The 15,735-nt window shown below is 44.2% G+C and overlaps 1 protein-coding gene across 2 annotated transcripts in view; it reads left to right on the plus strand.

Moving 5' to 3' along the window:
* Nucleotides 1–15,735, plus strand: part of DCBLD1 (discoidin, CUB and LCCL domain containing 1) — a 102,090-nt gene that overhangs the window by 71,842 nt on the left and 14,513 nt on the right. For both annotated transcript variants that reach the window (XM_038395775.2, XM_043510873.1), the window contains exons 7-9: nucleotides 2,604–2,644; nucleotides 3,145–3,360; nucleotides 14,718–14,842. In XM_038395775.2, the coding sequence (XP_038251703.2) occupies nucleotides 2,604–2,644; nucleotides 3,145–3,360; nucleotides 14,718–14,842 (382 nt within the window). The remainder of the gene's footprint in view (nucleotides 1–2,603; nucleotides 2,645–3,144; nucleotides 3,361–14,717; nucleotides 14,843–15,735) is intronic.

Genomic DNA, 15,735 nt, shown 5'->3' on the forward strand with positions numbered 1-15,735 from the left:
TAGCAAGTGGTGAAGGGAAGTGGTACTTTGACTGGTCTTCTCGTGTAGCTACCCTTCCCTTCCTATTCCCAGTTTGCTACAGCTCGGTTCTCAAAATACTTAATTCTGTGGGCCACTATTAGCCCGCAAATTAGAGTTGAGGACAGACTATCCTGTATGACTGTGAAAAAGCAACCTGGGAGGGAGTTCTGTTTCATTTCAGTACAGAAGTTACTTTAAAGCATAACATACTGGCCAAGATTTTCCAAAGGGACAAGTGCAGTCCTCAAACTGTGGGGTTCACTCCCCTAAGAGGGTGCAGAGGAACATTTTGGGGGAGGGCTGTGCATGGTCCGGGAGAGAGTGCCCCAGCTCCACTCCACCCCCTGCTCCAGCCCAACTTTGTCCTCATTCCCTCTCTGCTCCCAGGCCAGCCTTTAGCCTCCACTCCTCTCCCATCCCCAGTTCACCCCCAAGCTCTGCCTTCAGCCCAAGCTCCTCTGCTGAGTCAACTGTGCAGTAATGGAGGGGGAGCGCGGACAGATTCCATTACTGGGGGCAGGGGGCAAGGGCGGGACAGGAAGAGTTTGGGTAACACTGAACTACTGATTTTTGGTTGCCTAACTGGCAAAATCTTTAAGGGAACAGATTTTTAGGCAGCCCAAGCACCCATCCTCTGAACATCAGGCCCCTTTAAGGTGCATTTTGATGGGCACCCATAATTCGTAGTCACTTTTTAAAGCTTTGCTATTTTACTGTTCTGCACCATTCATTCATGTTCTGCATCATCATAAATGATCTGGAGGATGGTGTGGATTGCACTCTCAGCAAATTTGCGGATGATACTAAACTGGGAGGAGTGGTAGATACGCTGGAGGGGAGGGATAGGATACAGAAGGACCTAGACAAATTGGAGGATTGGGCCAAAAGAAATCTAATGAGGTTCAATAAGGATAAGTGCAGGGTCCTGCACTTAGGATGGAAGAATCCAATGCACCGCTACAGACTAGGGACCGAATGGCTCGGCAGCAGTTCTGCGGAAAAGGACCTAGGGGTGACAGTGGACGAGAAGCTGGATATGAGTCAGCAGTGTGCCCTTGTTGCCAAGAAGGCCAATGGCATTTTGGGATGTATAAGTAGGGGCATAGCGAGCAGATCGAGGGACGTGATCGTTCCCCTCTATTCGACACTGGTGAGGCCTCATCTGGAGTACTGTGTCCAGTTTTGGGCCCCACACTACAGGAAGGATGTGGATAAATTGGAAAGAGTACAACGAAGGGCAACGAAAATGATTAGGGGTCTAGAGCACATGACTTATGAGGAGAGGCTGAGGGAGCTGGGATTGTTTAGTCTGCAGAAGAGAAGAATGAGGGGGGATTTGATAGCTGCTTTCAACTACCTGAAAGGGGGTTTCAAAGAGGATGGCTCTAGACTGTTCTCAATGGTAGCAGATGACAGAACGAGGAGTAATGGTCTCAAGTTGCAATGGGGGAGGTTTAGATTGGATATTAGGAAAAACTTTTTCACTAAGAGGGTGGTGAAACACTGGAATGCGTTACCTAGGGAGGTGGTAGATCTCCTTCCTTAGAGGTTTTAAGGTCAGGCTTGACAAAGCCCTGGCTGGGATGATTTAACTGGGACTTGGTCCTGCTTTGAGCAGGGGGTTGGACTAGATGACCTTCTGGGGTCCCTTCCAACCCTGATATTCTATGATTCTATGATTCATTGTGTGAGGTTTTGTGGAGTGGGGCAGGATTATTTTTTGTTTAATGTCCTATATTAAAATAACTCCAAGGGTGGGGGAAGTGGGGAGAGAAGACAACAAATTTGGCTCTGTCTTCAGAGACAAAAGAGACATTTTAAAAACTTCAGTGGAACATGATTATGGTAGAGCCATGTTATAACCAGATTAAAACCTCATTTTTTAGCCCTGGTAGAGCATGAGTGTTTATTTTTAACCAGTTTGTGGTATCATTTGGCCATATTTAAAAACCAGACTAAAGTGTGATTCAGTTAAAATTAAGTTTAACTCACTGGGTCTGATTATCTTTGCATTTAAATTGGATTTACATCCATGTAACTCCATTGATTTCAGTTGAGTTACTCTTGGTTTACATTCGTGTGAGAGGAAAATTGGGCTTATTGTTTGAGCAGTGCATGGCGGCTAGATACAGAGCTCCTGTTAACTCGGCATTTTGGCACTTTATGATGGTTTTTGGTGGCTTTTCAGTAGCAGATGGGGAAATTGGGTTAGCATAAAAGTGCCCCAAAGTAGCATAGGTTCTGCGTAGTGGAGATGCTTAAGGGGAAATGTGTTTTGAGGATGATAGTCTGGGTTGGGGGAGCGGTGAATCATTTTAAAGAATTTCTATATGCCAAAACCTGTAAAGGATGGTCTGAGTTTTGTCATTATGAGACCATGGCAAAAACAGGAATGCCATGACAAGAGGTGGATGAATAGCAAGATGTTGAAGATTGTCTATATGGTCTGAGAGATTGTTAGGTACAGAATACTCTCACCCCTAAGTGAATATACTGATCTTGGTCTAGTTTGTATGAGCAGCTCCTGGCGGTGTTCAATAACTCTTTTTGGTCATTCCCCCCACCCCTTTGTTTTCTTATAGTGGCTCACTCTCAGACAAGCGGTTTGTGTTTACCTCAAATGGTAAGAAAAATACCTTTTATTTTAAGTTATTTTATTCAAGTCTTGACTTGCAATTTTTTTCCCTGTAAAAGCTAAAATAACCTGAAAAATGTCAAACTACATATAACATGGTGGCTTTGAGGAGAGTAACTTCCTGCCGGTGTACTACAACTATAGCTTGTGATTGGGGAAAAGAAAAAGCCAGGAAGAACACACATGCATATGGTTGAGAAGAATCTGCCATGATGTGATAATATTATATCTATGGTGCTGGTACATGAATGGAGTTCCACTTTCATTCTGAGGGAGGTGGGACTGAGACTGGGTGAAGGAGAGGGAACATAGTAATCTGATACTGGATTGCCTGCTGCAACATTATGCCTAACAGATGGCAGCACAGGAGGGAGAAACAGCAGGGAGGAGAATTATATGAGCTGGCTGTTGTGGGTGGCCTTGGTGGGATATGCTGGGAAAATGCAAGTTGTCTCTTCCATCTCTCTCTGTATCTGAATTCCTTCTAGGTTGCAATAAATCCTTGAGTCTGGAAGATGGATTCATCCCCAACAGCCATATTACAGCATCGTCCTCTTGGGAAGAGACCAGTGAAATTGGGGAAAGTATTCAGTGGTCTCCTGACAAGGCCTGGCTTCAAGTCCAAGGGATTTCATGGGCTTCCAACCATAGCAGCCACCGGGAGTGGTTGGAAATAGACTTGGGAGAGAAAAAGAGAATAACGGGTAAGTTACCTACTGAATAACATGGCTGGTTCCCAAGCCTGAGGCATAAGTTCTTCTTTGAGTGATGTCCCCGTGGATGCTCCATTTTAGGTGTTTGTGCATCCCTGCGCTTTTAATCAGAAATTTATGGTAGCAGTGCCCGGTTGGGTCTCACATGCGCGGTCCCCATCTCGCACTGCTTCAGGTGGTTCACTAGCACTGTGCAACCAACCCTCCCTCAGTTCCTTCTCTACCACCTTTGGCTGTGAGTCAGAGCATTCAGCTGCACCTCAGATCTTAGCTAGAATAGTATACCCAAGTTAGTTCTAGTTTTAGTATAGATTGTCAACCCTTTTTCATTTCTTTGGATGCATTTATTTAAAAAAAAAAAAATAAAAAAATCCTAATTTGTTTTTCCTGATTAGAAGTAGGTTTTTGTTGAACCCTTATTCCCAGTTCTCCCCTCAGGAGAGGGTGAAACTCTCCCCTCAAGGGCATGCCCAGTTCTCCGGGCTTTAAATGTTGCCTCACCTGTAGGCTATCAATTCCAGTGTCAGACAGGCATGCTCGGTGTGTCCACTGCCTTGGAGAGACATGTTCTTCAAAAGAGTCCGCACTGCCATAACCTAACAACCAGGACCAGGAAAGCCAGGGACTTGTAGCTAAAGCTGCTCCTAAAGGAGAAATCCCTCAGGCCAGCATCCAGCCAGAAGCCAGGACTCCCCTGGGACAAAAGTCCCCTATGGCAGCCTCTGACAGAGGCTCTACTTCTAAGTAGTAGATGCCACCATCGGTACTGAGTCAGTTCTTATACAAAAGGATTTAGAAGTCTCCTCAATGCCTGAATTGCCTATTCTCAGCACTGACATTACCCTGACTCACTCAGTACCAAATCACCCTTCCACTCCACCTCATGCAGCTCCCCCTCTTTTGAGCGACGAGGATGATGTCAATGATGGAGAGATTTATTCCCACCACTCTTATCTGCAATATGGCAGGTCATGCCTCCACACTCCACACAAGAATCCCGGGGATGGCACCCATGCCACCCTCCACCACAGTGGCTGTATTGGACACCATGGATGGCACATCCCACTTACCACCACAAATCTCCCAGGGAAAGCACGCATCCATCACCTGTGCTGTCGGTAGCGGGACCATCTCAGACCCCTGAGGACATTCCAGCAGAACGGGATGAACCCTTGGACTGGAACCAGGACATTGAACCTACCCTTCACTTTTCTTCTTCCTCTTCTTCTGATGACACCATTGTGCCCCCCATCCCAATGCCAGGGACGACTTTAAACAATTTCAAGACCTCTATAGGAGGATTGCCAGCTCCTTGGACATCTCTCTAGAAGAAGTTCAGGAAGCGCAACACAAGCTTTTTGACATTCTGCCAATGTCTACCTCCTCTAAAGTTGCCCTACCCATGAATGATGCCATCATGGAACTGGTTAGGCAAATCTGGCAGACCCCTGCAACAATTCCACCAACTTGTAAGACGTCTGACAAAAAATATTACGTGCCATCAAAGGGCACAGAATTCCTCTTTTCCCATCCCACACTGAATTCCTTGGTTGTAAATGCAGTTAACAATCAGGGTAGACAACAGTTCCTCAAAAATACACCCTACGACAAGGACTGGAAGAGGCTTGATCTCTTCGGCCGCAAGGCTTATTCTTCGGTAACTCTCTATCTTGCAAAATACAAGCACACAAATTAAGTAAAATTAGCAGACTTTATTGATTTTTCTCCCAGAAGAGAAAAAGGAACTATTTAGATCCCTCACCTCTGAGGGACAACTGATTGCCAGGATAACTTTACAGGCTGATCTCAACTCCTCAGACACGGCAGCATGGACTAGAGCTACTGCAATTGTCATGAGGAGAGCTTCTTGGTTACATCTCTCTGGCTTTCTCAGAGAGGTTCAATCGACAGTTGAACATCTTCCGTTCAATGGTCCCAAACTCTTTGTAGCCAAAACTGATGAGTGTTTAAATACTGTCAAAGACTCACGGTCAACTCTGAAATCTCTGGGTATTTATAACCTTAGGAACAAGAAAAGACAGAGCCAATATTATAACCCACAACAGTTCCAATCTACCCAGCCCAAGAGGCAATATGAACCTCAGGGCCATAAACAGAGGCCCTCAAGCAGACAACAGCCTCCACCACAAGCTGCCATGTCCCACTAACCATCCTACAGACAACAAGTTTGATATGTTGGTTGAGGGCCTGAAAATGCCACGTCTTTCAGCACTGGAACTGACTCCCATCTCCAAACATCTCTGATCATCTTATCCCTTACTACTCAGTCTGACAGTCCATCACAATAGATGGGTATTGGAGATAATCAAGGTCGGATACTCCCTTCCTCCCCATCTCTCTTCAGGGATTCCCTCTCAAAAACATCTATTGCCTTGTACATCTAAGCGCAATAGAACTGTTATCACCAAAATACAGAGGGAAGGGCTTCTATTCATGTTGTTTTCTGACGCAGAAAAAAACAGGGATAAAGACCCATTCTTGGTATCTGAATTCTCAACAAGTTTGTGAAAACCCAACATTTCAAGATGATCAAGCTAGCCACTATAATTCCAGTGTTAGAAAGAGAGGACTTGTTCTTGGCCCTTGGCCTTCAGGATGCGTATTTTCATATAACCACCCATTCCTCACATTGGCGGTTTCTTCATTCATAATAGGCCCAGATCATTTTCAATACAAGGTCCTCCTTTTTGGCCTCTCCACTTCCCCTCAAGTTTTTTTGAAGGTCCTTGCTGTTGTGCCTGCACATCTACGCAGAAAAGGAATTATGACATTCCCATAGTTAGACGATTGCCTGGTCAAAGCACTAATACAACAAGTGGCGATAGATGCCACAGAAGAGACGCTCATGCTCTTTACAAGGTTAGGCCTCCAAATAAATGCACAAAAGTTCACATTGACACCAGTGCAACAGAGTTCACTGGAGCCTCCCTCGGTTCTCTTGAGGCAACTGTCTCTCTACTACAACAGCAATTCTTCACCTTGACCAAACTGATGTCTACAGTACAAATCGGCCCACAAGTCACTGCCAGAGTATGCCTATAACTACTAGGCCACATGGCCTCCACGACATACATTGTCAGACTCTATATGTGGTGCCTTCAAGCCTGGTTCCGCTCAGTTTGTCCCACACAGGCACAATATAAACAAGCGCCTCATGGTACCAAACAAGGTAAAGGAGTCCCTTCTCTGGTGGACTTAACCGGACAACATCTGTGTAGGAGTGCCTTTCACACAAACTCCCACAATGATGACCATCGCGACGGATGCTTCACTTCTGGGTTGGGGAATGCATCTACACCCTCATTCTATCCAGGGCCGCTGGTCCCCACCGGAAACTCTTCTGCACATAAATCTCCTAGAACTAAGAGCCATTCGTAACATTTGCTCCAACTTCTTACTGATCATCGAAGGCAAGATAATACAGATCCTCACAGACAGTGTGGGTTGCATGTTTTATAGAAACAGACAAGAGGAACCACACAATCACACTCCTTCTGTGTAGAAGCCATGATACTCTGGCAATGGTGCAGCAGACACAATATCCATGTTACAGCACAATACCTACTTGGTTGCCAGAACACCATGGCAGCTAAATTAAGCAGGAATTTCTCCCAGAACCACAAGTGGGAATAAGAGACACGCATAGTCCGTAACATCTTAAAGCATTGGGAATTCCTGACGATAGACCTGTTCACAACTGCACAAAACACCAAATGCCCACAGTTCTGCTCCAGGGTGGTGCTTGGTCACCATTCTCTGGGCAATGCCTTCTTTGTGAAGTGGAACACTCCTCTCCTATATGTGTTTCCCACACACACACACCACTTCTTATCCACAAGATAAGGCAGGACAACTCCAGGGTAATTCTAATAGCCCCCCATGTGGCCTCACCAAACTTGATATCCTTACCTACTCAAACTATCCATATGTCCACCACGGATGCTTCCGCTTCTGCCACGTCTCCTATCTCAGGACACAGGTCACATTCTTCATCTGGATCCCCAATGACTCCATCTCAGAGCGTGGCTACTCCATGGCTCAAGGGATGTGAAATAACATGTTCCAATGAAGTACAAAATATTTTATTACATAGTCGCGGAACAATCACCCGCACAACCTATCTGCATAAATGGAAACGATTCGAGGCCTGGTGCCAACAAAAATGAATTTCAGGCATCTCGGTTTCTTTACCCTTAATACAGGACCCTTATTACAACTTAAAAAATTGCGCCTTTCCATGAGTTCAATTAGAGTGCATTCTCCACTATCACAGCATTTCACAACAAAGTAGACAAACTATCCATATTCGCCCACCTACTCACCAAAAGGTTCCTCAGAGGCCTCAGCAATTTCTACCCTGAAGTGAGAAAACCTACCTCATATTAGTCTTTTGAGTTCTCACTGGCCCTCGATTTGAACCCATGGCAACACGCTCTTTGTTGCATCTTTCTATGAAAGTAGTGTTCCTCGTGGTGATTACATCTGCCAGATGGGTGGGAGAATTGGGCACACTCATGGCAGACCCTCCATACCACAGTCTTTTTCAAAGGTAAAGTTTCTTTGAGGTCACATCCTAAGTTTTTGCCCAAGATTACCTCATCATTTCACCTCAGTAACAATGTTCCCATTGCAGAAATCTGTAAGTCTGCAACCTGGGCCTCAACCCATACATTTACTCAACATTATGCTTTAGAACCTCCAATGTCCTGTTCAGTCTCTCTGTATTCTCATCTGCTATGACTTCATCTCTGAAGCCCCCTCCTCCTAACAGAGGGTACTGCTCTGAAGTCACCTAAAATGGAGCATCCACAGGGACAGCACTCGAAGAAGAGAAAGTTACCCACTTGGTGCAGTAACTGAGGTTCTTCACGATGTGTGTCCTGTGGGTGCTCCATTACTCTCCCTCCTCCCCTCTACTTTGGAATTATTGTTAGGCTCTGCAGTAGAAAAGGAACAGAGGGGTGTTGGTCACACAGCCGTAGTTAACTGCCTGAAGCAGCATGAGATGGGAACCATGTATGTGCGACCCAACTGGACACTGCTACCATAAATCTCTGATTAGGTGGTCCTGCGCTCATAAAGTGGAGCACCCACAGGGACACACATCTCAAAGAACCTATGTATTGCACAAGGTGAGTAACTTTCTCTTCAATGTATTTTAAGTAAACATTAATGACTGGAAATAACATGATGTCAGCATACCATGCTTCTGCTACTTTGGTTACTAAACACAATAAATGTTTATAGTAAACTAAATTGTAGTGTTTATATATATTTAAGAAAGTACAGTTATTGGGCATCTTCTCAGTAACTGTTCCAGTGCTTGTAATGTAAGGATTTAAAGCTGGACCCTGCATTCTTCATATGTCCAAAATTCCCATTGTTATGCATGTTTTGGGAATACAGGAACACCGGTTTGGGCTGAGCTGTCTTATATGCCTTCTGTCGTATCAATTATCTATAAACATTATGTTGTAGATATTCTACAATGTATTCACACAGTCAACAATAGAGCTTGGCTGTTGTGTCCTGATCAATCTGTAAATGGCTCTTTAGGGTCTATTTATGATGCACTCCCTGTATCAATAAATGAATATCTAAGCCTGGTCACTGAAACAATGGTATGTTCACATAAAAGGTGCTCCTAATGCGAGCTCCTTGCATAACAAATTTAAATTACTGTCACTTGTAAATGAATAAAGACTCTCATGATGGACCATAATCTGTGAGATCCATTGCCATTTTGGGGTCAGTAATCTTTTAAAATTCCATGACATGTATTTACATAAAGAGCATCTTGAAAGTTACCTAACCATATAATTTAAATCTGTCTTGTGAAATCTCTTCCTGCATTGGTGATGGAGTTCTTTATAAATACACTTTGCATGTAACAACACTGATTGGTTGACCGTGGAGCCTGGGATTAATCTAAGGTTTAAAGTACACCTTTCACAAAAAAACAAGTTCTTTATTTAGGTGGTTACTTAGAGTTAATTAAGAAGGTGAAGCATACACAGAAACGTTACGCTTTAGTTAATACAGATATTATTGAAACCAGAGAAAAATCAATACACATAAGTAGAGGATAAGATTAAGTACAGTAAAGTGCGATACTTACAATCTTACATTCTGCATACTTGCAATCTTATGTAGACCATTAGAACGAAAGATATAAGAAACAGTGGAGCACACTACAAGAGGAAGTTGCTGGGCCAGGCTTCCTGCCTGACTGCCCATGCCATTATCCCAGTGTCCCAACTAGAGATGGGTTTGACAACCCTTTCTGCGACTGTTTTCATTCCATCCACATACATCTGGGACCATATCTGATCAAGTCTCAGACCCCTATTTTTATTTGGTATTCCAGGAGACCAATTTTATGGTTTTGAGTGTTCATATGTGGTATTCTGGTTGACCATAATTACATTTCTGACAGTTAACCCAATCATTCATGTCAGTCATAGAATATCAGGGTTGGAAGGGACCTAAGGTGGTCATCTAGTCCAACTCACTGCTCAAAGTGGGACCAATCCCCAACTAAAGTATCCCAGCCAGGGCTTTGTCACGCCTGACCTTAAAAACTTCAAAGGAAGGAGATTCCGCACCTCCCTAGGTAATGCATTCCAGTGCTTCACCACCCTCCTAGTAAAAAAATTTCTTTCCTAATATCCAACCTAAATCTCCCCTGCTGCAACTTGAGACCATTACTCCTTGTTCTGTCATCTGGTACCACTGAGAACAGTCTAGATCCATCTTCTTTGGAACCCCCTTTCAAGTAGTTGAAAGCAGCTATCAAATCCCCCCTCATTCTTCTCTTCCGCAAACTAAACAATCCTGGTTCCCTCAACCATTCCTCATAAGTCATGTGTACCAGTCCCCTAATCATTTTTGTTGCCTTCCGCTGGACGTTTTCCAATTTTTTCACATCCTTCTTGTAGTTTGGGGCCCAAAACTGGACACAGTACTCCAGATGAGGCCTCACCAATGTTGAATAGAGGGAAACAATCACATCCCTCGATCTGCTGGCAATGCCCCTATTTATACAGTCCAAAATGCCATTGGCCTTCTTGGCAACAAGGGCACGCTGTTGACTCGTATCCAGCTTCTCGTCCACTGTAACCCCTAGGTCCTTTTCTGCAGAACTGCTGCCTAGCCATTCGGTCCCTAGTCTGTAGCAGTCCATGGGATTCTTCCGTCCTAAGTGCAGGACTCTGCACATGTCCTTGCTGACCTCATCAGATTTCTTTTGGCTCAATCCTCTAATTTGTCTAGGTCCCTCTGTATCCTATCCCTACCCTCCAGCGTATCTACCTCTCTTCCCAGTTTAGTGTCATCTGCAAACTTGCTGAGAGTGCAATCCACGCCATCCTCCAGATCATTAATGAAGATATTGAATAAAACCAGCCCGAGGACCGACCCTTGGGGCACTCCACTTGATACTGGCTGCCAACTAGACATGGAGCCATTGATCACTACCCGTTGAGCCTGACAATCTAGCCATCTTTCTATCCACCTTATAGTCCATTCATCCAGTTCATACTTCTTTAACTTGCTGGCAAGAATACTGTGGGAGACTGTGTCAAAAGCTTTGCTAAAGTCAAGGAATAACACGTCCACTACTTTCCCCTCATCCACAGAGCCAGTTATCTCGTCATAGAAGGCAATTAGATTAGTCGGGCATGACTTGCCCTTAGTGAATCCATGCTGACTGTTCCTGATCACTTTCCTCTCCTCTAAGTGCTTCAGAATTGATTTCTTGAGGACCTGCTTCGTGATTTTTCCAGGGACTGAGGTGAGGCTGACTGGCCTGTAGTTCCCCAGATCCTCCTCCTTCCCTTTTTTTAAAAATGGAACTACATTAGCCTTTTTCCAGTCGTCTGGGACCTCCCCCGGTTGCCATGAGTTTTCAGAGATAATGGCCAATGGCTCTGCAATCACATCCGCCAACTCTTTTAGCACTCTCAGATGCAGCACATCCGGCCCCATGGACTTGTGCTCATCCAGTTTTTCTAAATAGTCCTGAACCACTTCTTTCTCCACAGAGGGCTGGTCACCTCCTCCCCATGCTGTGCTGCCCAGTGCAGTAGGCTGGGAGCTGACCTTGTTCGTGAAGACAGAGGCAAAAAAAGCATTGAGTACATTAGCTTTTTCCATATCCTCTGTCACTAGGTTGCCTCCCTCATTCAGTAAGGGGCCCACACTTTCCTTGACTTTCTTCTTCTTCTTCTACTTCTTCTTCTAACATACTGAAGAAACCCTTCTTGTTACTCTTAACATCTCTTGCTAGCTGCAACTCCAGGTGTGATTTGGCCTTCCTTATTTCACTCCTGCAAGCCCGAGCAATATTTTTATACTCTTCCCTGGTCATTTGTCCAATCTTCCACTTCTTGTAAGCTTCTTTTTTGTGTTTAAGATCAGCAAGGATTTCACTGTTAAGCCAAGCTTGTCACTTGCCATATTCACTATTCTTTCTTCACATCGGGATGGTTTATCCCTATAACCTCAATAAAGATTCTTTAAAATACAGCCAGCTCTCCTGGACTCCTTTCCCCCTCATGTTGTTCTCCCAGGGGATCCTGCCCATCAGTTCCGTGACGGTGTCAAAGTCTGCTTTTCTGAAGTCCAGGGTCCGTATTCTGCTGCTCTCCTTTCTTCCTTGTGTCAGGATCCTGAACTTGACCATCTCATGGTCACTGCCTCCCATATTCCCATCCACTTTTGCTTCCCCTACTAATTCTTCACGGTTTGTGAGCAGCAGATCAAGAAGAGCCCCTAGTTGGTTCCTCCAGCACTTGCACCAGGAAATTGTCCCCTACACTTTCCAAAAACTTCCTGGATTGTCTGTGCACCGCTCTATTGCTCTCCCAGCAGATAGCGGGGTGATTGAAGTCTCCCATCAGAACCAGGGCCTGTGATCTAGTAACTTCTGTTAGTTGCCGGAAGAAAGCCTCATCCACCTCATCCACCCCCCTGGTCCGGTAGTCTATAGCAGACTCCCACCATGACATCACCCTTGTTGCTCACACTTCTAAACTTAATTCAGAGACTCTCAAGTTTTTCTGCTGTTTCATACCGGAGCTCTGAGCAGTCATACTGCTCTCTTACATACAATGCAACTCCCCCACCTTTTGTGCCCTGCCTGTCCTTCCTGAACAGTTTATATCCATCCATGACAGTACTCCAGTCATGTGAGTTATCACACCAAGTCTCTGTTGTTCCAATCACATCATAATTCCTTGACTGTGCCAGGACTTCCAGTTCTCCCTGCTTGTTTTCTAGGCTTCTTGCATTTGTGTGTAGGCACTTGAGATAACTCGCTGATCGTCCCTCTTTCTCAGTATGAGGCAGGAGCCCTCCCCTCTCATGCTCGTGCTTCCTCCCGGTATCCTACTTCCCCACTTACCTCAGGGCTTTGGTCTCCTTCCCCCGATGAGCCTAGTTTAAAGCCCTCCTCACTAGGTTAGCCAGCCTGCTTGCGAAGATGCTCTTCCCTCTCTTCGTTAGGTGGAGCCCGTCTCTGCCTAGCACTTCTCCATCTTGGAACACCATCCCATGGTCAAAGATTCCAAAGCCTTCTCTCTGACACCACCTGCGTAGCCATTCATTGACTTCCACGATTCGATGGTCTATACACGGGCTTTTTCCTTCCACAGGGAGGATGGACGAGAACACCTCTTGCTCCTCAAACTCCTTTATCCTTCTTCCCAGAGCCATGTAGTCTGCAGTGATCCTCTCAAGGTAATTCTTGGCAGTATCATTGGTGCCCATGTGGAGAAGCAGGAAGGGGTAGCGATCCGATGGCTTGATGAGTCTCGGCAGTCTCTCCGTCACATCGTGAATCCTAGCTCTTGGCAAGCAGCAGAATTCTTGGTTTTCCTGGTCGGCAGATAGATGACTCAGTCCCCCGAGGAGAGAGTCCCTGACCACCTTCACCCGCCTCCTTCTCTTGCGAGCGGTGGTTGTGGATCCCCCATCCCTAGGACAGTGCATCTCATGTCTTCCAATCACCAGAGTTTCCTTCTATTCCCTTCTCTCAGATGTATCATCTAGTCCACTCTCCGCATTAGTACCTGTGGAGAGAACATGAAAATGGTTGCTTACCTATATCTGCGTTACTGGTACATGGACATTCCCCTTTCTTCTTCTGGAGGTCACAAGCTGCCAAATTTCTTCACCGTCCTTCTGTCCCCACTGCGCTGCCTGCTCTGAATCTTAGAATGTTGTGTCCGTAGAACCATATCCTGACGTCTGTCCAGGAAGTCTTCAGTTTCTCTGTGCAACGCAGGGTCAATACTTGTTTCTCCAAACCTTGAACCTTCTCTTCCAATATGGAGACCAGCTTGCACTTTGTACAGACAAAGTCGCTTCTGTCCTGTGGAAGAAAGACAAACATGGCACATCCAGTGCAGGTCACAATATCTGAACACTCCCCATCCATATTACCTTCCTTCTACGAGCTTCCTCAGGAGTTGTAGTAATTACTCAGAGAAGCCAGCAAGATGCAAGCCTCAGTGGACTCTCCCAGGCAAACTCCCTCTGTTAGCCTCTCTGCTGTTTGCCGCTCCGCTGGTTCACAGCTGACTAGCTTTTTATAACAGTCAGGCCCTCTCAAGGCTCACCTGGAACAAAGCATTCCCAATTCACACTTTCCTACTAGTTTTCCAAGTCCCTTTCCTAGTAGTTTTGTTAATGTGGTTAGCTTTTATTGCAAAAAGCCCCTAAGACTTTAGCAATAAAATTGTTCAGTTGTGGTTTGTTTGTTACATGATGCACTGCTAAACTATTAAAAGATATATATTGCTAGATTTTATAATCTTAGGTCAAGCATGTATTATTTCATAACTTTGGTCAAGCACATAATACTCATGCTAACTTATGCCAACTGCCAATTTCTATTAGGTGTCATTCTAAGTCCTTAATGCTTAAAACTATTGCCAAGCCTATTTTTACTACATATGTTTGGTTCTCTTCCTCCTTAATGGTGCAGCTTCAATAACTTCCATTATTACTTCAATAAACATGCTTAGCAGATGGATTATATTTTACCCAAAACTATAGACTCTCCAAGATCAGGTCAGGGGTCCACAACAGAAGCCATGAAATTCACAGTATAAAACTCATTTTCTTCCCCCAGCCTGTTGGCTTTTTTTGAACTCCAAACTTAGTTTGAGAGGTGAATGAATAGTTCTTTTAGACAGACCTGTACCTTTATTTTTAACCCACTTCCTTTTTGAGTTGTGTATGAAAATGTTCCTTTTTATAAAAAAAAAAAAAAAGAAAAGAAAAAGAAAAAAGCTAACAAAATATGTTTTTTCTTTTGTTACAAGGGATTAGGACTACAGGATCCACTATACTGAAGTTTAACTTTTATGTAAAGACCTTTATTATGAACTATAAAAATAACAACTCAAAATGGAGAACTTACAAAGGAATCCTAAGCAATGAAGAAAAGGTAAAAGGAGGTGAAGGGGGGATGGGAATGCAAAAGAGAGAATTCTCTAAGATGCTTTGATGTTGAAAGAAAGATTTTCACTGTCATGAAAGATTAATCAGTCTTCATCAGTGTAACTGCATCAATGTAATTTACTGGTGCAGTATGTCTGTGGGCTTATCTACACAAAAAAGTTACCCCAGGTTAAGCAAAGGTGTTATTTCAAACTAATATAGATAAACTGGTACAAAAAGTCTGTGTGGCCACTTTTTGGATAGATCAAGGAATCGGTGTATACAAAACCAAAATACATGCTCTGAAGGGAAAATAAATGTCCACGCAGGAGTTTGCACAAGTTTAAGTTAAATCGATTAAAAACTCAAATGAAAGCAGTGCAGATTTCTCATGTAAACAAGGCCTACATTAGAGGGTCGCACTGGTGTAACTACCTTGAATTTTCTTGTTGGTCTACTCTGAACAAATCCCAAGAGCCTGCTCCTGAGTGTACTCTCATCATTTTCAATGGAACATGTGGGAGCTCAGCATGTTGCAGCATCAGGCCCTAACTGAGCATCAGTTCTCATTATATCCAAAATCTTGCTGTAGAGGGGTCTTTATAGATCCTAAAATTCTGAATCGAGAAAATGGGTTCTTATTACTTCCACATATCCTTGTTTAAATCGTTTGGAGAGAAATTTCAGTTGCACAATGTGGATTTCCTCAGGATTTTTAATATCCTACAACCTCAGTTTTTTTGCCTGCAGTGAAAAATGGATACAGTAACGGCTCTGAGCTATGGAAACTAGATATTTAAAGTTTGCGGGTTTGCACTATTTCACAATGATAATTCTTAAAAGTTTTTAAAAATTGACTTGATTGTTTTTAAATTCCACATGAATCAAAGTTTCCTTAGG

This window comes from Dermochelys coriacea, chromosome 3 (genome assembly GCF_009764565.3).
Source record: "Dermochelys coriacea isolate rDerCor1 chromosome 3, rDerCor1.pri.v4, whole genome shotgun sequence".
NCBI lineage: Eukaryota > Metazoa > Chordata > Testudines > Dermochelyidae > Dermochelys > Dermochelys coriacea.